This window comes from Mastigoproctus giganteus, chromosome 7 (genome assembly GCF_048544385.1).
Source record: "Mastigoproctus giganteus isolate SK-2022 chromosome 7, ASM4854438v1, whole genome shotgun sequence".
In the NCBI taxonomy this organism is placed as follows: Eukaryota; Metazoa; Arthropoda; class Arachnida; order Uropygi; family Thelyphonidae; genus Mastigoproctus; species Mastigoproctus giganteus.
The window spans coordinates 34,867,036-34,892,306 of record NC_143581.1 but is presented as its reverse complement, the minus strand read 5'-3'; the positions used below and the strand labels follow the sequence as shown (position 1 = coordinate 34,892,306).

General features: G+C 35.6%; 1 protein-coding gene across 1 annotated transcript in view; it reads left to right on the top strand.

The window, feature by feature from the left end:
- The window catches only part of LOC150082811 (uncharacterized), a 204,515-nt gene that overhangs the window by 161,453 nt on the left and 17,791 nt on the right, over window positions 1-25,271 (top strand). Inside the window, exon 8 of the mRNA XM_090378290.1 lies at window positions 20,894-21,037. Coding sequence (XP_090234416.1) covers window positions 20,894-21,037 — 144 coding nt within the window. The remainder of the gene's footprint in view (window positions 1-20,893; window positions 21,038-25,271) is intronic.

The window sequence follows — 25,271 nt, the reverse complement described above, 5'->3', positions numbered from 1 at the left end:
TGCTGCTGGATTAGTGATGGTCAACCTGTACATGGAATTATTTCATGTTCTTCTATACCTTAAATGTTTCCTTGGAATGGTCGCATTTTCATAGACTTATTTCATCTTTTACATTACATTACATTACAATATTTATTTTAGAATTACTAATCAAATTATTTCCTAAATATTTTTTGGCCTCTGGGAAATTTTTTTCTTAAACTAGCTTGGCAGTCAATGTGTTAAAGGTAGTAGAAGGTGATTAGCTGTTGGATAAAATGTATGTGCTAAAATAACCATCGGTAATCCAGCAAACTCACTAATCCGGCACCCCACAGGTCCCAACACTGCTGGATTAGTGATGGTTAACCTGTACGCGGAATTATTTCCTGTTCTTCTATACCTTAAATGTTTCCTTGGAATTGTTGCATTTTCATAGACTTATTTCATCTTTAGTCACCTTGTTACTTATATCCCTGGAGTTATATCACTTTATAACTGATTCTTTTTCCTTGGTTTCATTTACTACTATTTCCGCAATAAATTCACACTTGATACTACCTGTGAATTTATCTAGTATTATATATATGGAATTATTTCCTGTACTTTAAAGGTTTCCTTGGAACTGTTTCATATATATATATAGACCTTTTGCATGTTATTTCATGTTCCTTTATGTCATGTTCTTTTATAATTGGTTTTATGTAATGCACCTCCTTTGGATCTCAAATCACCATGTTATTTATTTCGTTGGATATACCAGTTCTTTCTCCTTGGATGCACTTTCATGCAAATTTGGATAGATTATAATTATTAATTTATTTATTTCTCAAAATATTTGATTATTATTATTTACCATACTCTTATACGTTTACTTTTTAGCTTATTATAACATAGCCCCATCTGGCCTACGTGTATATAATTCTTTATATATTAACTATAATGTTTAATTTTGTATGACTGTATCAGTGTAAAGCCATACTATTCCAACCGTGTTTCTTTCTTTCTTTCTTTTTTTTTTTTTTTTTTTTTTTTTACTTTTTTCAACACTAATTAAATATTATTATCTCCATGTACTTGTATTCTAAATGCGACTATAGAGGTTTCTATTTTCCTGCTATTTTGAATTTCTTCACAGCTTACTGTTAAGTCCACTTCGCTGCTATAATATAAATTGTTTTCTCACGTAGATATATTGCTCATTTGGTTTAAGCCTGCATGCATTCATCTACTCTACTGAATTTGTGCATTTCAGCACCCCGCCTTTATTTTTCCTGCCAGCTGATTTTTTCCTCTCATTTTTTGAAATACACCAGGTATCGTACACTTTCACTGTCTTATCATACTTTCGGTTTCGTTTTAGATTCGTTTCTCGGCATGTCTCGACACATTTTTCCTTTCAATACAAGCATTTAGTATTAGCTCCCTTTTATACTAACGCTTACAAATGCTAGAGCCCTTACTACGAGGTTGTGCTTCACAACCCCAACGAGCTTAGTGTTGTTTAATAACTTTCTCTATCCTTTTTTATCTTTCTGCTGTCTAATTCTAAATTTCTTCACGTTCGTTAAACTATTACTGCAACAAGGGTGAAACAAACTTTTCTACTTCTATTGCTATTTTTCATTTTTATTTATTTAAAATACTCCTTTTTCCTTCCCATCCTCAATTTAATACCTCACCCTTATACCATTTGCTTGTTCCAAATTTATTTTTAAAATACACTGATTCTTATCTATACAAAATTAAATCCTACGCTAAATTCCACATATTTATATTAAACATATTGATATTAACCATTTTTATCCCAACTCAATACTTATTTTTACCTAAATTAATTTTCACCTAAATATATTACACTGCATTGGGACTACCATGTCCATACTGCATTAAAAAGTGCTAATTTAATTTCATTCCTTTTTGGCCTTTCACCGTTCTTCTACTACTATGGACAAGTATAGAAATGCAGTTCCTGATACATGGTCAGGTATAGTCCCCTGATGAAATACCTGATCATGTATCAATATTCATTTCTGCTGACATCAGATCAAGCAATTTTTGCATTTCCTATATTAAATCTTTTACTAAAATTGTTCCTCCCCCCCCAATATCTGATGACAGCTATAACATTTTTATTTTCATTTTTATTTGCATTTTATTAATATTTTGTTATACTAATTTTACTTTACAGTTCCCCCATTCTATATTGGCTTGGCAATTCAGCCCATAATTTACTTAATTCATCATAACCTCTAGGATATTAACATTCTTTCATGTTTCACTAATCGACTACTCTTCTTTTTCTACTTTCCCCACCCTTATAGATACTGGCACCTTGTGTAACTTTTACATCCATTCATACTTACTCAATTTAATTTAATATTAATACAAATTATATATATATATATATAAGCTATTTTATCATGGTAAAAATTACAACAGTTTTTTAGCACGTACAAATAACGATAAATTAACTTAGCTTAAAGAACTGTTTATGAATTCTATAACGTATTTAATAATCCTAAGAGAAACATTTTGGCTTCTTAATTTTGTTAGTCTCAGATTATGAGAATGCTTTCTACTGAGGACTTCTGTTGGGTGAGTATCATTAGAATAAACATTTCTCTCTTCACTTTTGTTGTTACTGGATATAACCACATTTGGAGAATGATCTACTTGCAGAATTATCACATAAGAGTCTAAGTTGTCATTTTCTATGTTACTTGTTGACAAATTATGAGTAACAACATTTTGTTTACCATGGATGTATGAAAATAATTGTTGTATTCCTGAATCTCCAAGATCCACTTAAGTAGTATCGTTCTGTTTTTATCCTTCATTTGACTTAGAAAGGATAAGGGTTGATAGTCAGAACATATTTAAAAAGGCTAGTTCCCAAACAAATATTTTAATTTCCTAGAGGATTTAAAACAACAACTGTGATAAATTCAGTGATAAAGCCTCTCATTCAATGGTTGAATAGTTTGTTCAGTTAGATTTAATCTTTTGCTAACAAATAATATTGGTTTAAGTTGATCATACACCTTTTGATGGATTGTGGCAGCTATTGCTTTTCCTGATGCATCCATTGAAATGAAGAATGGTTTGTCTAGCTGTGGGTGGGTCATGATAGTAACAGAGGTTATCTTCTGTTTGAACAGATTGAAGGCAGTGTCTTGGGGTTCTTCCCAAATTGGCACCTCCGTAGCCAGGTTGGCAGGAGCAGCAGTGCGTAGCACACGCTTCTTGATTAGACGGGGGTTTGAGCCCGTGACTACCAAATACAGAGGATACGGAAAGGTCAGGGAATGACCACCACATATCCCCAGAGCAATATGGCCTTAGTTGCCAATGCTCCTAAAAACCAAAATAACATCTTCCCAAATTAATCTGACACCCTTTTTGTTAGATTGGTTATAGGTAGTATTATCTTAGAAAAAAGTGATAAAAATTTATCATGCCTAGGAAGGCATGATAAAATTCTCACTTGTTTTATGTTCTTAGTAGATGCAAAGTCAGTAATTACCTGGAAATTTCTCTTTATCAGTAATCCAGCATCCTAGATAAGTGACCTGAGAAAGAAACACATTGCATTCGGAGTACTTAAACCTGAGATTTGTCTCTGCAAGCTGTTTGAAAACTTCTAATAGTAGTTTACGTTCTTAAATCTTTGAATAAATTAGGTCATTCTGAAAACAAACTACACCATTTCCAAGAAGTCCTTTCATTACTAAATTCATTAAACACTGAGAACTTTGGGCAATCTTCGTTGTCCCTTGTGACACAAGTTAACTGATATTGTATTTTGACCATCTCGTGCTGAACGCAGAAAATTTTTTGTCCACTGTTCTCAGTGGGGCATAGAGGCCGCCACTATTTAAGTCCAGTTTTTAAATATAAACATGAGAGAGATGCTACCGTGTTTGCTCCATGCAAACACAGTAGCATCTCTCCCATGCTTTTTAAAGGAAAATCTTTAGAGGTTATCACTTTATTTACTGCTCTTAATTCCAAAACAGATACTGTTTTGTTTTGGATCAATAACTATAAAAGGTTAGTTCCAGGGAGACAGATGGTTCAGTGATTTCTAGCCTCTTTGTATTCATTTAATAGCTTCTGTAACCTCTCTCTCTGTGAATTTTAAAGAAGTCTTATAATGTCTGATGTGAACAGATTTGTTAGTAGTAGTAATGGCAAATGATGCAAGAAAGCCTGCTTATATAGCATCAGCCAGCGAACAAACAACAACAAAAAAAAAAAAAAAAAAAAAAGTTAGTAGTGACCTGAACAGAATGTTCTATGCCAGCTGCTTTGTTTGAGAATATTTCTGGCATATTTTTGTAAACATGGTGTGAGAAATCTTTTATTGCATGCTTATCGAGCTTAAATTTAAATGTTTGTCGTGGCATTTTCCACAAAAGTGTTAAAGGGTTCACTTATTATAGGCTTGAAGTGATCTTTTGGCTTCAATCAAGTTGTGCTGCTTCCCTCCCTTCCACATAGGAAAATTATATGAGGTAATATTAATTTCCCTTTTCTTGAAATCAAACTTTGCACTGGATTCAAGAAGAAAATCTTGCCCAAAGATTAGACGAGTATTGATGTCAAATTGCTCCTTCACAATATGTATATCAAAGGACTCATCTGGAATCATCTGAGTAATCCATTTCATTGTGCAACAAGTTGTTTTTACCTTGATTGGTGTGGTTAATATGCATGAAATGCTTTGATAATTAGAATGTAATTTATGTAATAGTTGATTAAACATAAGTGATTTTTGCATTCCTGTATCTAATAGGGTCGAATAAGGAATATCATTTATGCTTATCATAAAGCAAGCCATCAAATTATTAGAACCAAATTTCTGTGAAACATGAGCAGAAGAAAGTTTTTGCATATTATCTTTTGGATCTGGAAATTCACTAAAAATACAATCATAAAATGATTGCACTGACCATTTCCTAGATTCCTCATTGTCCAGATATTTTCAAAATCAGAAGTGCTCTCCTTGGGTGATGGCAGTGCAAGTGTCTTTGGAAATGTTACTACACAGGCATTACGAGAAATCTTTATGTTGATTTGTTTATCTCAGTTAACTTTTCAAGATTTAGCAAAGTGTCCATCTGTTTCACAAAGAAACAAGCTAAATTCTTATTGCCATTAGGAGATTTCATCCTAGACTGGGTTTATCTGGAATCATCATTCTGTTGATAGCTCTTCTTTTGCTGTCTAAAGAGGATCTTAGACAGGTAAGAATATTTTGTTGATCCTTTTTGACCTTAAAGAATTTCTTTAGAAAACTGATTCCTGTACTGTCTTGTTTCATTCTCAAGTTGTGTATGATGCAAATTAAGATCATTTACTAATTGTGTCAATATATCAGATATGCCTGGAGCAGATACCCTTCATTCAGATTTCTTCTTGCCTAATCTTGCATCTAAATCAACATTTTTTTAAATTCTTTACAAGTTTCAGTCCCTGATCAATTATTTTTATATATTGCTGTTCTCATATCTTGATTTCTTCCTTTCACAAACTGATGAAATATCAACCTATCCATAAACTGTGCATCCAAGTCATCTATTTCAAACTGACTCTTCATACTAGGTAACCTGTTGTAATAGCACTAAATACTTTCATCTGATCTTTTTACACGGGACAGCATCTCCCCCACCACCGCCTTTGAAGAACTCAGTGTGATGACCTTTGAGAACTTGGTATAAATTTGTTGTTTTTAAAATCAGAGCATTATTTACAAATGCCCTTGTTATCCATGCAAAGGATGTTTTATTATTGAAATAAACGTATTGAAAAATAATTATTGAAATTTCTTTGCCATCTCCAGAGACGTTTCCATGTAAAGTAACAACATAGATTATAAATAGCTGCACTTGTATTAGTATCTTGTGTAATATGATCAGCTGAAATTGAAGTTGAAGGATTCATTTTGGAGAATTACCTTGATTGTTTTCTTACATATTTAGCTTTGAAAACAGACTAGTGAAAAAGAAGTTAATAATCCTTTCGACAATAGTGCCAAAATTGTGTGTGTAGAGTGTACGTTATATGTTTTATACTTATGTTCTATATCAAATGTACTTTAAATCTCAGTTCACAACCAAGACTTGCAGTCATATGCTTATCTAAACTATATGTAAGAATAATCTCCCTAAGCCCCCTTTACTTTACTGCAATAAAGATAAAGTTATATTTATTATCCTTCTTCTTTTAATCATATTGGAATTTTCTCTGTTTACGATGCAGGTAAACAGAGAAAGTCAATTGGGAATCTGTTTCCCGATTGACTTTTCTGGCGTGTATTCTGTTATCTCTTATTTTATTCATATTGAAAACACCACACTGCTTGTAATAAATAAAATGAGTATATTTTCAGAGGCATTAAAAGTACAATACATAACAATTAATTTTCATACAATAAAATATCTAGCTGATTAGTGCTGATTACTTCACATAATCTTTCTTAACAGTCAGATAGCAATACATTAGTATAATTAGTATGTTTCTGAATATACAAGAAAACAGCATATCTTAAGTGGCATGTTTCCTTGTCTTGGAAGAAGAATAACACTATAATCCAGTTCAAATGTGTAGAAAAAGAACATTAAATAAATTAATCCTGCCTTGATACCTTTTAAGTTTATAAAGCTCAGCAAACCTTCACTTTAATAACGGCACATTCTGAGATACTTACTAATAAAAAGTTAGTTAATGGAGTGCATTACATTTCAGGCACAATAACAAATAGTAATAATTCGTGATTTATAAAAATAATAATAGTAATAAAAAAAAAAAAAAAATGAGCAAAAAGCAATGGCTTTTATGTGTGAACTAAGAACAGTTTGTTTCTGCCCATTGGACAGAAACAAACTGTTTCTGTCCAATCCACCGCATTGCCCCTTCTTTCCTCCAACCCACATAGGGCAACAAAAATAATATCCAGTGCTTTAGTTACGTTATCAAACATCAACTACAAAATTACATTTTCTTTTTACGATAAGTTTAGTCTTACCTTATACAAATAATAATGCATGTCATGTCACACAGCTGTATCTCAGTAGTACTTTACAAGTTAGCTTAGGCTGTAAGTACATTTCTGGTAAACCAAGAAAATGTCAAATGACTTTTTTTGGTTAATTACAAAAACATCAACTACAAAATGATTTTGTAGTTAACATTGTTTGACACTAAACCCTTGGTATGTGGATGGCCCGTGTGATATGTATGAAAAAAAAATAATAATAAATAATAATTTCCAGATTTCTATTGGAAATTATTATTTATCCAGATTCCCAATTTTAATAAAATTTGGGAAGGCTTGACAAATCATTATAAAGGGCACAAATATAAAAACTTCATGAAAATCCATCCACTGGATTCTGAATTATTACTTGTGGACAGACATCACGGTGAAGACAATAGGTACATTATACGTATATACTGACATGTCTAGAAATGTAATGATCTACAGCTCTAAACTATCCTTTTCTAACTTCTTTATTGCCTTTTATTCAAAAATTAGTAATGCACTAACAGTATTAATAGCATAAAAGCTGCTGCAATTCAAATAAGTATCTTTGTTGCTTGGTTGGCTTGTTTATAAAATGTCGCTTTTCATTCCTTTTGTCCAGCAGCTTTCTGAAGAGTGTTGATTTATAGCTGACATTTCCTCCTTTTTCATTTTGCTTTATCCTACTTATTGCATGTGATATTTTGATATATAGACCGCAACTTACTCATTTGGTTCTGGTCCTGATGTCTTCTGTAGCAATTTGCATTTTGATATTTAGCTACCTTCATCGTTTTCCATCATCATGTTGTCACTTCAGCCAAGGATAAAGCTGACCTGCAAACATCCCATTTTTCTTCCGACTCCTGTATTAATGATCTTGGTAAAACATCTTCCACCATTCCCAACCCGCTCCAATGCCTCCTGTGGTCTTCCGTCAGAAGGATTTTGACGAATTTCAATGCTAAGAAAGCTCCAGATCCTGATGGTATTTCTCCACTTGTTCTCAAAATCTGTGCTCCTGAACTTAATCCTGTTCTTTGCCACCTTTTTTCACTTTCTTCTTCCAAAGGTGTTTTTCCTTCTGCTTGGAAATTTGCCCATATCCAGCCAGTTCCTAAAAAGGGTGACAAATCCTTCCCACCCAATTATCATCCCATTGCAATTACTTCTACTCTTTCTAAAGTAATGGAGAAATCTATTAACAGCCAACTCTTAAACTACCTAGAATCCTTCCATCTGATTAACAATCGCCAGTATGGATTCCATCAGTGTCGATTCACTGGTGATACTGGCTTATGTTACCCATTTACAGACAAATTCAATTTGTAAAATAATAAGAGGAGTTTACCTCAATATACTTTTCTTTTCAATGGAAAAGTTCGGTGAAACACAAGCAATTGCTCTTAAAGGCTTTTGATCGTGTTTGGCATAAAGGTCTTCTAATCAAGCTTTCATCTTATGTTTTGCTAACTGTTTTTTGTAATTGGTTATCAAGTTTTCTCTCTGATCACTCACTGAGGCTGATGGTAAATGGCTCTCTGTCTTCTAACTTCTCCACTAATGCTGGTGTCCCCCCAAGGTTCAGTTCTTTTCCTCTTGTATATTAATGACCTTCTTCCATTGACTGGAAATCCTGTCCATAGTTTTGCCAGTGGTAGCACATTGCATTCCACTTTCCATTTTGAGAAACCTTGCCCTGCCCAATCAGCTTCAACTTCTCGAATATCCACTACCAATTCCTTAATTGCCGATCTCCAGGTAATTCTCCAGTAGGGCAAATACAACTTAGTTGATTTCAATCCTTCTAAAACTCAGCCCTCTCTTATATCTTGCAAAAAGGATTCTTCTGCTCCTATGCTTACCTTTGGTGACACTCCAATTTCTAGGCAAAATGATATATCTCTTTTGGGGATTACCCTGGCTTCTAATCTCTCTTGGCATAAGCACATTACAAATATTGCTTCCTCTTCATCTAAAAAACTTGGTTTTCTCTTTCACTCTCGGCATTACTTTTCTTCCAAATAGCTGTTCATTCTGTACAAATCGCAAATCTGCCCCATATGGAATATGGTGCCCCCAAAACCTCTCTCTCTCAGGCTTCTAGATTCCATCCAGAAGAGTTCAGTTAGGTTAATTAATGACTCATCTCTAACATAGTCTCTCCACTCACTGTCTCATAGACGTACTGTTTCTGCTGCATATGTTTTTTACAGATACTTCCGTGGGCACTTTTCTTCTTTATTGGCTTCTATAATTCCCGCTCTCTCTTTCAAAACAGTCCGAACATGTGCCGCCACCAGCCAACATCCATTTACTGTCCAACTTCAAACTCACAGAACCAACTTTTTGTTTCAGTTGTCGTTTTCTGGAACAACCTTCCTTCATACGTGTTTCCTGAAAATTACAGTCTACAGAAGTTAAAGTCTAATTTCAACAAATATCCTCTTTCGTCTTCTCAACTTCCAACCCAAGCACGGGACTAAGTACTATAGGTTCTAATACCTCTCATGTTTGGGGTTTTCATAAAAAAAAATAATATATATATATATATATATAGATTACATTTACATTACATTAAAAGCATTATGGGGTGAAGGCCTCGAGCTACATGGGAGTTTATTGATGTATATGTTAGTGCAATCCCATCATTTTTATATGTTGCAAACTTTGGGTAGTTTGCTTAGGTAGGTAGATAAATGGCATTGTTTTAATTATATCTCATATTGTGTTGACTTTCACAGCGAATTGCCATGGTATTGCACTACCTCGAATAAGTAATGCTTCAGCATTTGAGAAGACTTGTTACTTATTCTCTGTGGGGTATAAGATATCAGAGGTATAATTAAAATGATGCCATTCACCTACTTTGGGTAGTTTACTACATATAAAAATGATGCGATTGCACTAACCCATACATCAATAAACACATAGCTTGGGGCCTTTTCTGCTCCATAATGCTTTTAGTCTAAATTATTGTGCACCATCAGGCATCTCTCATAATGTGGAGTTATACTTCATAACTGAGTTGTCACGATTGCAACATCAGGGTATCTGCCCACCCACTGAAGAGAGGCCAAAAAACCTTGAAACGGTTAGGTCTGGGTTGTGGTATTCGCCAAGGACAAATAACAGTTGTCTTCTCCATTGGTGAAGCATTTACTTATTCCAGATAGTGCAATATCATGGCAGCTCATTGTGAAAGTCTTCACAATATGAGATATAATTAAAACAATTTCATTCACCTACTTTGAGTAGTTTCCTACATATAAAAATGCAATTGCACTAACCATTACATCAATTTACATTACATTTATTGTTTGGTGGCATTCTCATAGTATAGCAATTTCCAATTACTTTTTGTCTTAAATAAGTTGATTATAGAAAAAGACAATTGAGCCTTTGTTGCCTTGCCGCAAAATAAATACTAAACACTAAAAGTAAACACTAAAATCCAGAACCCTGGAGAATTTTAAAAATTTTCAAGGTTTTAGAGATGAATACTTTATGTTAACATTAGCAAGGGCACATGATGCAAGAAAGCAAGCTTATATAGCATCAGCCAAAAAACACACACACACACACACCCTTCTCATTTCACCCATCCACTCGCTCGAAATGTTTGTCTAGTTCTGCCTTGAATCTGTTTAAGTTATCAACTTCAACGACAGATGGAAGTTTGTTCCAACAATCAATTATAATTAGTATTAGTATTAGTAACGGCCGCATGGTTCAAGAAAGCCTATGGCTTATTCTGCACCAGCCAAAAAAAGATAAAAAATAAATAAATAATAATAATTAATAAAAAAAAAAAAAAAGGAAATTAAACCTGTCGGCCTCTACCACCCATAAAGGCAACTTATTCCAGTAATTTATAACTCGCTGGCTAAAATAAAACTTCCTGCAGTCCAATCTAAACATTTCCCCCCGTAACTTGAATTTATGTCCCCTAGTTCTAGCATCATTTATAATCTTGAAAATTTCGTCCTCATCCATTTTACTGATGCCTCTCAAAGCCTTAAACACCTCAATCAAATCTCCTCTAAGGTGTTAGTTTCCAAACTCTGCAACCCACATATTCGAAGTCTTTCTTCATAAGGACGCCCTTTTGCCGATCTCACCAGGCGAGTTACCCTTCTTTGCACCCTTTCAAGAAGCTCGATGTCTTTCTTTATGTGCGGTCTCCATACTTGAACACAGTATTCCAAGTGTGGTCGAACATAAGCCTTATATAATGGGATTATCACGTCCCTATCTCTACTTGCAAAAGTTCGATAGATCATTGATAGGACACCATGGGCCTTCCTTGCAACCTGTTTACAATGCTCAGAGAATTTCATGTCTGACCGTATCATAACATCCAAGTCCATTTCCTCCAGTACTGGGTTTAGTTGAACTCCACCAAGTGAATAAGTTATTTTGGGATTACTGTTTCCCAGGTGTAATACCTTACACTTTGTTGGATTAAAGCACAGCTGCCATTTTTCTGACCATTCCTGAAGTCTATCTAGGTCTCTCTGAAGAAGCTCAGCTTGACAGTGATCATTAACTACTCTACCAATTTTAACATCATCTGCAAATTTAGACATCACACCCTCTATCCCTTCATCAATATCGTTTATGAAAATTAAAAACAACAGTGGTCCTAATATTGATCCTTGGGGAACCCCACATCTTACATCAACCCAATCTGAGGAATAGCCATTTATCACAACCCTCTGCCTCGTATCCTGAAGGCATCCGTCTATCCATCTAAGGATTTTCCCAGTGATTCCAACCTGTTCCAGCTTATAAAGCAACCGCTCATGTGGGACTGAGTCAAAAGCTTTGCTGAAATCTAAATAAACAATGTCGAAATTATTCCATAAATCCAGCTCGTGAGTGACCCTTTCGAAATAGCGAACCAGATTTGTTAAACATGATTTTCCCTTTACAAAACCATGCTGAGTATCATTGAGAATTTCAATTCGATCCAAATGATCCTGAATTCCACCCTTGATCATTGCCTCCATTATTTTCCCTACTACTGAAGTCAGACTGACAGGTCAATAATTTCCAATTTCACTTTTAGAGCCACCCTTATGTATGGGAGATACATTTGCACTTTTCCAATCCAAGGGAATCTCCCCAAATCTAGTGATGCTTGCATAATTAGCCTCAATGGTTCAATGCACTCGCTTGCCGCCTCTCTTAAGATTATAGGGTATATTCCATCAACTCCATGAGCCTTACTGGCCTGTAGGCTCGAAAGTTTTTTCATTAAATAATCTTGCGAAATTTCAATATCATTAATTACATATTTTTTAACTTCGCTCCCACAATTTCTCATTGCCACAAAAGGCTTTTCATTTGTAAATATCGATGCAAAATAACTGTTGAGTTCATCTACAACGGCAGCTGGTGTATTTATTACTATCCCCTTTCCCTTACGTAAAGGTCTGATCTGGTTTGTCCTGCCACCCACTCAACCACCCCCTGGCTAAAGGCAAACTTCCGCACGTCTATCCTACAACTGTCTTTCCTCAATTTGAATTTATGCCCTCTCAGGTGATTATTCTGAGCAAGAGGAATAATCCCATCAGCACTGAGCATGCCCAAACCATTATGGCTTTATACACCTCAATCAGATCGCCTTTCTTCATGAGAGCAACCCTTTGTTCCATTCACTAATCTTGTTGCCCTTCTTTGTACTCGTTCCAACAGCTCTACATCCTTCTTAAAATGAGGCCTCCAGACCTGTATATAGTACTCAAGGTGTGGCCTGACTATCTTATACAAGGGGATAATCACCTCCTTATCCCTGCTAAAAAAATTCCTGTGTATCATTGACAAGAAACCATGAGATACTCTTGCAGACCATCTGCACTGCTCAGAAATCTTCATATCTGCCTGCAAAATTTCCCCCCCATGTACTTTTCACTCTGCCACTGTCAGTGTAGTATCACACAATTGATATGTTACTCTGGGGTTACAGCTTCCCATATGCAGTACTTTACATTTGTTAATGTTAAACTTCAGGTACCACCTCTCAGCCCGTCTGCTGAACTTTTCTAGATCCTGTTGCATCTGCATTCCGACCTTCGTATCGTCTGTAAACTTGGGCCTGATATACCATTATCAGTATTATTAATGAATATAGAAAATAACAGTGGGCCCAACACTGAACTCTGGGGTATTCCACTAACAACATTAGTCCACGAAGAGCAGTGTCTATTGATTACAACTCTCTTTCTTCTCCATCTCAACCATCCCTTTATCCATAGCAGCAGTTTGCTTCCAATGCCACACTGCTCCAATTTATGCAGCAGTCTTCCGTGTGCAGCAGTATCAAAAGTCTTTCTTTGCATCCAGTTCCTTTGTGACTGCATCATAGTATCTAATCAAATTTTTCAGACAACACTTCCCCTTAAAAAACCCATGCTGTGTCCGAGCTATAACTGAAGTCTTGTCTAGATGATCCTGCAGTGCTTCTTTAACCAGTGCTTCCATTAATTTCCCTGGAACAGAAGTTAAACTAGCACGTCTGTAATTACCGGTGTCTCGCTTTGAACCTCCTTTTGGATTGGGGTCACATTTCCAGTCCATGGGTACTTCCTTTGCTGCCTCCTTTAATATAACTGGATAGATTCCATCCACCCCAGGTGCCTTTCTTATGTTTATCTTCAACAATTTCTCCACCACTTTACTCTCAGTTATTACAAGATTATCTAGCTTACTGCCAGAGTTTAATACACCTCTGGTATTCCCCTCCCTGAATAACTCTGAAATTAATATAAAGCCTTGAATGGTTTGAGCATGGTCAATGGTGATGGGATTCTTCCTCTTGCTCAGAATAATCACCTGAGAGGGCATAAATTCAAATTGAGGAAAGACAGTCGTAGGATAGATGTGCGGAAGTTTGCCTTCAGCCAGCGGGTAGTTCATTGGTGGAACAGACTTCCATCTTTTGTTGTGGAAGTTGTGGAAGGCTGAGCTGGACAGGTATTTGGAACGAACGGAGGGGTGGAATGGGAGTGAGGTTTTTTTTTTTTTTTTTTTTGCTGATGCTGCATACGCTTGCGTTCTTGCATCGTATGACTACTAATGCTAAACTCCTCATGTATGAATGTAGATGAAAAATATTCATTTACTTTGTTAGCTTCCTGAGCAGGATCATTAACAGTTGAACCATCGATATCAAGTGGACCGATTTGATTCATCCCCCTCCTTCTAGAGTTTACATAAGTAAAGAAGTGTTTGCTGTTTTTCTTTACATCCTTTGCCATAGATTTCTCGTAATCTGCCTTTGCCTGCCTAACCTCCTTTATGACTTGGTTACAGACCAGCTTATATTTATCATAGGCTTCTGTGTCATCTGTTAATTTATATGTATCCCATGCATTTTTCTTCTCTGCCACATGTCTAATTAGTTCATCTGACATCCATTTAGGCTTAAATCTTGAACAATATTTCTTAGTTGGTATGAAAAGCCTAGTAGCTTCCAAGATTCTTTTGAATGCTTCCCATTTTGAATTTGCTGTTGGTAACATCATCAGTTGGTCCCAGTATATAGAATTTAAATACTGTCTCAGACCACCATAGTTACCTTTACAAAAGCAAAAACCCTTCCCTTTACCCCTGATGGTAGTTACCTCTTTGAGTAAATCCCACTTCAGTGCACTGTGATCACTGCCACCTAGTGATTTCTTTATCTGCAGATTCTTAATGCATGAAGAATCACTACTGATAATCAGATCAAGAGTATTACTCCCTCTAGTTGCTTCCCGAACATGCTAGTGTGTGAATGACCAACCCACAAATTCCAGTCAATCTCTGGGAAATTAAAATCCCCTATTATAAGACACTGATTTACTGGCCCACTCTATTTCTCTGCACAATTGCTCATTATACTCGCTAGAAAAATTCCTGTATATCATTGACAAGACACCATAAGATAACCCCAGGGGCTCACATCCGGTGAGTATGGACTTGGCACACCCAGGGTCCTGAGCTTGATATCATCATTCTTCTCTTTCTTGGTGATTCCCTTCTATTTCTCTCTCTCTCTCTCTCTTTCTCTCTCTCTCTCTCTCTCTCTCTCTCTCTCTCTCTCTCTTGCTCAGAGTGGTTCAGAAATCTTTTTTTGCCTGGTGCAGCATAAGCCTTAGGCTTCCTTGCACCATATGGCTATAATAATAATAATAATAATACTCTTACACACACCTCATTTTTGCTTTCCCAGTGTTTATGTCATACGAAACAGACTCAACATTGTATTGTCCACCAACATCAATTGGATACTCTTTCTTACATTTTATGTGTTTTTTAACTAACAGCATAACCCTTCCTCCCTTCCTGGCCTGTCTATCCTTTTTGTACACATTGTACTCCCCAAATTCCAATTCTGCACTGCTTATGTCTGTGTGACACCACATCTCTGATATCCCGACAATATCTGCTTTTGATGTCTTGACTGGCACTTCAAGCTCATCAAATTTATTAACTAATGTTTGAGCAGTTTGGAATAGTACATTTCAATGAATGTTAAGAATTAACACCTAGACTGGTTTGTATATATAAACATTTATGTAGCTGCTAACTCTCCAGGTTTACAAAAGATGATCCATCTTTTTTGACTCGATTTGACCCCTTCTTCATGTCACTGTAATAACATCATTTTTCTCTGACTTTTCCTTTTTGCAAAAAAATAGTTAAACTATATTAAAATCAGAATTTTTTTTTAAAAAAAGTTCAGGTTTATTCTTATTCTCATTAAGAGGTTACACCATAATAAACACCTGAGAATAGTTTACCATAATTGTTTAGTTAGTCATAAAAAATGTAAACTTTATTCAACAGATTTTTCATTTACAACATAACACATACGATATAGTAGTAATAGTATTCACCATGTAGTCCAAGGAAGCCACATGCTTTTGCTGCATTGGAAAAAAAAAATGACCAAGTAGATAAGGTTTAGGTAACTATCCAGTAGATCTTTGAATTTATTCAAACTGTCAGCCTCAACTACCTGCGAGGGTAACTTGCTGGCTAAAAGAAAACTTCCTAAATCTAATCTGAACCTCAAGTGCTGTAATTTAAATTTATCACGTCTAGTTCTGGAATTCTTTAGACCAGTGAAAATTCCACTTTCATTCATTTTACTAATCCTCTTAGAGCCTTATAAACCTCAATCAGATCTCCTCTGAGGTGCCTGGTTCCCGAGCTCTGTAGTCCACATAATTGGAGTATTTCTTCATACGGTCGTCCTTCTGCTGACCTCACCATTCTAATTTCCTGTCTTTTGGAACCATTCAAGAAGCTCAATGACTTTTTTTCAGATGTTGTCTCCATACTTGAACACAGTATTCCAAATGTGGTCGTACAATTGTTTTATACAGTGGGATTATGACCTCCCTATCTCTACAGGATAGCATTTGATAAATCATCAATAGGACACCATGGACTTTCCTGACTGCATGTTTACACTGTTCAGGAAACTTCACAACCACCCATATTGTAACTCCCAGATCCTTTGTCTCCTCCACTGTTTTTAATTCAACCCCACCAAGTATATAATTTATTTGTTGATGCTATTTCCAAGTGTAAGATCTTGCATTTAGCAGCATTAAACCATAGCTGCCACTTCTCTGACCATCTGAAGTCTGTTCAAGTTATCCTGAAGGAGCACTGCTTGGCACTGATCAATAACAACTCTGCCAATTTTACATCATCTGCAAATTTTTACATCACATCTTTTATCCCTTTGTTGATGTCATTTATGAAAATGAGAAATAACAGTGGTCCAAGAACCGATCCTTGAGGGACCCCACTCCTGACCTTACATCAATCTGAAGAATATCCATTAATCAAAACCATCTGCCTTCTGCCCTGCAGCCACTCAGCAATCCATTCTAGAATCTTACCTGTAATCCAAATCTGTTCAAGCTTATACAGTAACCTCTCATGAGATATCAAGTCAAATGCTTTGCTAAAATCCAAATAAACTATATCAAAATTATTCCCTAAATCCAGCTCATTGAGTAATTGTGTCAAAATAGCCTACTAAGTTAATTAAGCATAATTTACCCTTAACAAAGCCATGTTGTGTGTCCTTCAGAATGCCATACCTATCTAATTGTCCCTGGATTGCACTCTTAATCACTTCCTCTAAGATTTTTACCACTGAAGTCAGACTTAACTGGTCTGTAGTTACAAACTTCACACATATAGAACCGTTTTTATTTATAGCTCAGGGATAATGTCCTTTTTCAGTTTAGAGGACAGCAAAGATTCATAAAAAAACTTAAAAGCTTATTAAAAATTAATATTATTAAAGATTTATTTTCAAATAAAAATGTAGGGAGTAGCAACTTCTCTCACCCATGTTGCTGATAAGCTAGAAATAGGAGCCAAAACTGCCTTTCTTGTCAATCACAGTTTTAAAAGACCAATGAGCACAGAGAATATGTTATGAATGTCAAAGCAGATTGATGGAGGGCAAACTTTACCAAAAGTGTTAGTGCAGTTTTACCAACATTGTGCTGTTAAGGTGATTTGTGTGCTGATATGAACAAGGAAGTGTTGTCAGTTTCAAATATTTAATACACCAATAGCAGAAGGCATTTTTTTTTTAAAAATTCAGCCATTTAAAAAAAAGAAGAAGAAAAAAAGCTCTTGAAAACCAATTTGAACAACTGTGGCATTGTTATAAACTAAATTTTGCAGAAGTGTCTGTCTTTCTTGAAGCAGTCATAATTGATCGATCTAACAGTAAGCCATGCACTTTTCTGGTAAACAATCTTATGGCTATATTTTAATTATGAAATGCAAAATGTTGTCAGCAAAATTTATTTTCTAGTGTACTATTGACTTCAGACCACCTACTTTTTCTGAAAAATCTCATTTTCCTCCTCAATTCAAGTATCTCATCTCCAACTTTTCAGAAGTGAAAAGTTGGCTGCTGTGTATTTATAATTACTGTCATGCTAATGGTTAAAGATATAACAAATGTTGCATAATAGAGTAATATCAAGTACATACTCATTAAAAATAAGATATTTAATTGTGATGGTCTGTTTTGTGAAATTGTGCATTTTGACTGCTGCCTTAATGCAGTGTCAAGTTTAAATACATGTGTAGTATGTTATCAGGGAGCATATCAATGAATGTGCTTCAGAGAAAAAGTACTTTTGTGTTGGAGGATAAAAAAAACTATTCATCTTCTGAAGTAGTAATTATAACAAAGTACACGGAGCCCTTATTTATTTATGTGAAATTTTAATTTCTCCCATAACAGCAAAGGTCACTAAGTTTTTTTGGTTTTGTCACCATTTTACATTGTTATTAAGTTAATGAGCTGTATGGCTAGTTATAATGGCAGCAAAAACTTTAGCTGTGTGGAATAAAATCTATTGTTTTTATGCATCAATAAGTAAGATTATGGAAGAGATTGACCATCAATTTAATGACCCATACATTTTTTCAGCTGTACTTACATAAGTGCAGTATTATCAGTCACATAGCTATAATATGCAAGTTCAGTTCATGCTAAGTGCAAAGTTTACTGAATAAGTGATATCACTGAAAGATTGTTGTCCTGAAAGATTGTTCTCCCAAAAAGTTGTCCTTTTTGGCATGTATTCTTAAAGACAAATGCAATCCTTGATGCAAATACAGGATGCTGTCATCATATTTCCAGCTTATTTCCCCCACTCCTGTAAACATACAAAATTTTAGTTTCCTCTAAAAGTAACCCTTTGTTAACCCTTGCAGTGCTATAGCTAGTATCTGTTTTGATTTCTTTGTCCTGCTATAGTGAGGAGTTTCAGGTATTATTTATCCAGTTTGGTTTCATTTGGCATACTTTCTACTAAAGGTTACACTACAAGAAGGCACTTTCTACGTGGGGCATTCAAAAAATAAGTTACACCTGCCGCCATCTCTTGATATATATAATTGCACAACAAATGTGGTGCCTGCCTGGAATAGAGTTCATATCGTGGGCTCCCCTGGTAGGTGAGTTTCGTTGACATAGTGGTAACAGTTGTGTAGGAGCAAACGTTTGAGGTATGCGGAACAATACAATTTTTGTGGGCAAAACATCTGAATTGTTCAGAGATTCATCATGAAATAACGGTGGTGTATGGGGAAAATGCAATGTCACATCCAGCCATAGTGAAGTGGTGCCAGCAGTTTGAAAGTGGTCGCACAGAATTGACAGATGCTGATCAAAAAGGAAGGCCATCAACGTCGACCACTGCAGGCAGTGTGATACAGGTTGAAATGATTCGCAATAATCAAAGACTGACAGTTGCAGAAATGGCAGAGAAGTTGGATATTTTGATAATCAGTGTTCATTCCATCATCTGTGAGCATCTTGACTTTCGCAAATTGTGTGCACGATGGGTTCTTCATTCACTGACAGACGAACACAAAGAACAACATTTTTTGTTCTCTCTAGCCTTCCTTCAATGCTATTCTGTGGAAGGCCATGATTTCTTATGCCACATCATCACTGGTGATGAAACATGGATTCACCATTTCGACCCAGAAACAAAGAGAGCATCTATGAAATGGAGACACACAACATCGCTGTGCAGAAGAAATTCAAAGTTGCACCATCAGCAGGAAAGGTCATGGCCACTGTTTTTTGACTGTGAAGGAGTTATTTACATGGAATTTATGGCAAAAGGCACAACAATTAATGCTGCATCATACTGCCAGACATTACGGTCTTTGCAAACAGCTATGAGAAACAAGAAGCCTGGAAAGTTAAGCAAAGGTGTTGTTCTCATTCAGGACAATGCCACGCCACACAATGCACACACAACACGACACTTGCTCCAAAGTTTTGGATGGGAGGTATGGCAACGTCCACTGTACAGTTCTGCTCTTTTGCCTTGTGAAAGATCGGGACACACCTTCAGCAAGCTGAAAGAACATCTGGGGGGGGGGACAACGACTTGCAGACAATGAGCAGATGCAAACAGCACTTCGACAGTGGCTGAATGACCAAGGAGTGGATTTCTATCATCAGGGAATCGAACATTTAGTCACATGTTCCGAGAAGTGTTTACACCAACTTGGTGACTATGTGGAAAAGTAGTGCAAAGTATGTGCTTTCTATTGCATAATGTTACATACCTCAATAACTGTCTCTTGGGCTACAAGGTCAAGTGTAACTTATTTTTTGAATTACCCTCATATTTTCTTTCCACTGTGCTTTCTAACATCTTACAAGTCTAGCTTAAAAGATTTTAGGGGTCTCCTGGTTAGATACCCTCAAATAATTTCGTAACCTAACTTTTAAATTATGTGTAAACTGTTAAAATATACATGCAAGTTTCCTCATGGGTAGCACAGTAGTTATGATTGCTGTTGTTCCACTTTGTGGAAGAAGAGTAATCAAATTAAAACGTGATACATTGCTAGGAAAATTTGAGTCATTGAAGGAACATATGTAGTAGGTGCCTGCCCTACAAACAAATATAACTGGGACTCATTAAGGACTAGATTCTAATAGTCTGCCAGTTGGTGCAGTCCTGAATCAGGTCCCAGAACAGAATAATTGAGAGCATATTGCTTTGGTGAAAAAGAATTTAGAATTGGAAGATTCTCTTGACAGGAAAACAATTTTTTTTTTTTTTTAATTAAAATAGGTTGACTAGAACCAAGGCCAGGAGTAATAGTTAATGATGTAAGATGGGGGAGAATGCATTGCTATTCATGTGGAAACTAATGAAATTAAACACGCACATGAACTGATGATTTGTTGGTTAAATATAGGACAATGTTGAAAAACTGTCACAAGTTTGCACATGCATGCAGTAGATTAGATATTCACACATTTGCAACAACTTTTTTTTTTTTTTTTAGAGTTTATTTTAAGTTTTAAGTATTCTCTAGGAAAAACTTGTTCTATCTGCTGAACAAGAAATCTTGAGGGTTCACGGAAGAGCAGCACGTGCCATGGTTAACCAGACAGTTCCCCTTTCAGTCTGCAGCATCCTTAAAGATGAAGAGATATATAATGTTCTAGAAGTAGAACAAGTAAGTACTAATGAATATTAATATGTATATATTATATATATTTTTCTATTTGTCATTTCATCTAACTTCAATTTAGGCCTAATCCTTGAACAGTATCTCTTTAATTGATTATAAAAGTTTTTTAACTTCTGTGATTGAGGGCCTAATGTAACCAAGCAGTCAATGCTGGGGTACAATAGTTCAGACGTTTCAGATGACCATGGTTCATATGATCATATGTTTACCTTTTCAACGTAGTTCCCTTTGGAGATAATAACACTTTTGCCACTGATGCTGCAATGCATTGATTACAGCTGTGAAGAAAGTTTTCTCTTGGGCCTCCAGGAATGCATCCACTGCAGCAGTGAAGTCACTGTTGGTGGTAAAGTGGATGCCAGCCAGGTATTTTGTTTATTTTTTTTATTAGGAAATAGGTGAAAGTTCAGTGGTGCCGAATATATAGGATGGTGGTCCAAGGTTTCAAAGTTGCACTCATGCTGTGCTTTGACCTGGTGGAACAAGACTCCTTTTCTGAGTTTTCTTCACTGTTTGTCTTTGTTTTCATACAGATGCCTCACAAGGTCTACATAATATGCTCCATTTACATCCCAGGAACCTGATGCCATCACCTTACCAGCAGAAGGAATCACCTTGGCTTTTGTTGGAAGAGAAGAAGAGCTATGTTTACACTGCTCTTTTGTCTCTGGCTGAAAGGGATGGACCCATGTCTCATCCATGGTGATAAACCTGTAAGGAAATTTGCTGGATATGCTGTCAACAACTTTGGGACCTATCATGCTATCACCTTTTTTGTAGCGAGAACCTCTGCTGTTATGTCGTACACACACATTCAAATGAGATGCCCAAGGCACCGACAATGTACCAAACTGTCTCCCATCAATCACACATCATCAGATCATTTCCAACACTCTCTGGAGTAGTGGACATTTCAGATCTTCCACAGCAAGGGTCATCTTCCAGGCTCTCCCTCCATCATTTAAATTCTGCATGAAACTTGGTGGATTACTATTTAAAGTGTTATATATTAAGTAACTAAAATTTTAACACTGTACCACTACCCTTTCTTACTCAGACCACAAACTTTTCAAACACCCCATCATACACAAGATTTTCCTTGCATTTTAAATTCCGAAAAAAGTAACACTTCCTTGTGTACTGTGTGTAGATGTGATTTTTCATTTGCAAGCATAAAGAAAGTCTGCATTGTTTAGAAAGAAATAAATGTTGCAAAAATAGATAAATTCTCCGAAGCCATTTTCGGTTTCCATGCATGTGTGGTTCCATGCTCCTACGATAACACATGCTGCAAGCCATGATCCTGCAGTTATTTTAGGATGTACCATGACAAGTTAAGTCTTACTGTTGATAAAGGAGGCGGTCGCCTCTGAAAGCTGCAGTTGTTTTTATTTTACAATCAGTGTATTTTATTTTATTTTATTATTACAAAATTTTATCCGGTCTTATATTATTATTATTATTTTAATAAAAGTTTAGTTATACGGTTGGTGTGTTGCATTGCAGTTATTATCAGTCAGAACTTTCCCCACCCGAGAGGCCTATTTTAAGAATCTGCACTGTTGGTACGTTACTCTGGATTACTGCTTCCCATATGCAGTACTCTGCACATGTCAATGTTAAACTTCAGTTGCCACCTCTCAGCCCATCTGTCCAACTTTTCTAGATCCCTTTGAAATAGCATACTGCCATTAACAACCCTGCCAACCTTCATATCATCTACAAACTTGGATGGTAAGCTTCATATACCTCCATCAGTATAATTAATAAATCTAGAAAACAAAAGTGTGCCCATCAAAAAGCATCAGTTACTGTTGCAAGTTTATCACAGAAACACAGTGTCTAAGAAGCAATGGATTTAGATTAAAAATCTAGATGTATTACCAAACATAATTTTTCAGACTTGTTTGTATTTTTTTTATAAATGAAAATGATTGTAAAATGTTGTGCTGATCATGTAGGTGTGTTGTTCAGAAATGTGCTTCCCGATAGTGAAGTAGCAAAAAAATATGGTTGAGGGAGAACAAAAACAACCGGTATTGTTAGTAAAATTGCATGAATAGGAAAAAAGAGTTAATGATGACTCTAAAAAATGGACCATTTTTGATTGCTATAGATGCCAGTAATCAAAGTGATTCCAAACTATTCCATTCTGGTGACATTTCATAATAAAAAATAATCATCTAATTGAAAGCAACTTTGGAAGGGGACTATAAGGCAGAACATTTGGCATCTTCTTCTAAACATTGTAACAGCACTTATTCCTTTAAAAATCTGTCTGGAAATGAATGTTAATATTTCCCCTGTTGTGGTAGGTTAAAAACTGGAATAACAAAGATATTTTAAAGTAGGAGATTGTGAACACTTGGTAGTTATATGCTGTCCTGTCATTCTTATCCATTTGTATGCTGAAAAACGAGCTGCATATGATAAATATTATGGACATTTACTACTATCTAGAAAGATGGTTGATCCAACCAAAGTAAAAAAGTTTTGAAGCACGTGAGTACACATTGACTATCTTTGGTTGAATGTATAATTAGGTTGGTAGCACTGTTGTGACTAATAAACACTTTTCAGAGTTACCAAGTTGAAAACTGTAACAAACAATCACTAGTGAAGCCCAATGACTGTTATCCAGATCTAGTTCATATATTCTGAAAGAAGCAAATTAATGAATTACCCAAGGAAAAGATGTTCCGCTCTTCTGGCTTGAAAGTAATTTTCTTGTTTCTTTTAATTGTTATGCCAGTGTATCTCACATCCATATATTGAGGTCATTACTCCTAGATATGTTGAAGAATAATATGTGCAAATTTATTATATCAACAGTTTATAAATCTTCCACTCCCATTTTGGTAGTTGATTACCATAGCAGACTAAATCAGAAGGATGATTCTAATTTGATTATAGTTATTTTTACTATAATCAAAGTTTGGGTTGGGCAGAGTTTTTGGGTTCTGCTAAGGTTGGGCAGAGTCTAAAATAGAATAATCTTTTGTTCAGTGAGGAAGTACTTCATTGCTGTATGGCTACATTGTGTTCACAAGTTCTCATTGAAAATTTATTTTCCTATAAATACTCAGCTAGCACAATTTTTAACAGTTGGCTCATTTTCAAATTACAATTGAAATTTTGAAATTTTTTTGGACACGTTTCCAAAGAAACAGATAAAGCAGTAGATGTTTTGCAGGATCAGTTCTGTCAGTTTCTGTTTGAGAACCTATTAGGCATTATTGAAGGAAGAAAGAATTGATATGCAGTAGTCCTTGGTTTGGTAACTGAGAACTGCACATGAGAGACTTGAAATATAACATTATTCCAAATAGTGCTTGGAATTTTATTAATTCCTTATTCCTCATGTGAGAATATATTCAGTCAGGTGAGAAAAACAAAAGCTGAGTTCAGAGATTCTCTTGCTGAAGCTTTGGAGAAGCTCTTGACATGCATCTACAACAGTACCTTTCTTGTAACAGTCAAATGATTTTGACTGTTTCGAGAAAAATTTTCGGGCAGAAAAATTCTTAAGATGATTTTGAAAGCTTGAAAAAAAAAACTCTGTATTTTAATATAAAAGGCCATATATTCAGTGAAATTAAAATATTTAGTCCAGTGTAAACTTTATAGGCCTTCCTGCTTATAATTGCCTGTTTCTTCAGTGACTCATTCATCCTGTGATGCTCCAGGTTTTAACTTTAAAACAGTAGTGAAGAAGAAGAGAATCAGTTGAGCTAGGATTATCTACTAAGTTAACTTGGAATACAGGTTCAGACAAGCAGTGAACTCATCACTCGTACAGCAATTGCCTGCAGCGTTTCAATCTATCATGATATCCTCTGATGGAATATTTCATATAGATCTTGTAGCAACTATTATAAACTGACAAAGCATTGCAGAAATATATTTATTGAAAACTGTGTAATGCCTTCTATGTACTTCTGGTGCTTATGTTTGTGGCGGGAGGGAATGATGTAATTATTTCTTTACATGGAGAGTGTGCATGGTTTCACAGTATTATTTTGCAAAAATGGGATGTAAATAGAATGAATGGGAGGCTTTAAAATGCATTTTGGTGGGGGCTTCACCTTAAAATTAAATCGGGACACACATGCCACTCTGTTTTTGTGCCAACCAGTTAGTGATTTGAGATACCACTTTTGGCGCCAGTGTCATAGTTTCATGACAGAGCTTTGAAGAATTTTTTGTATGGAACCTGTAT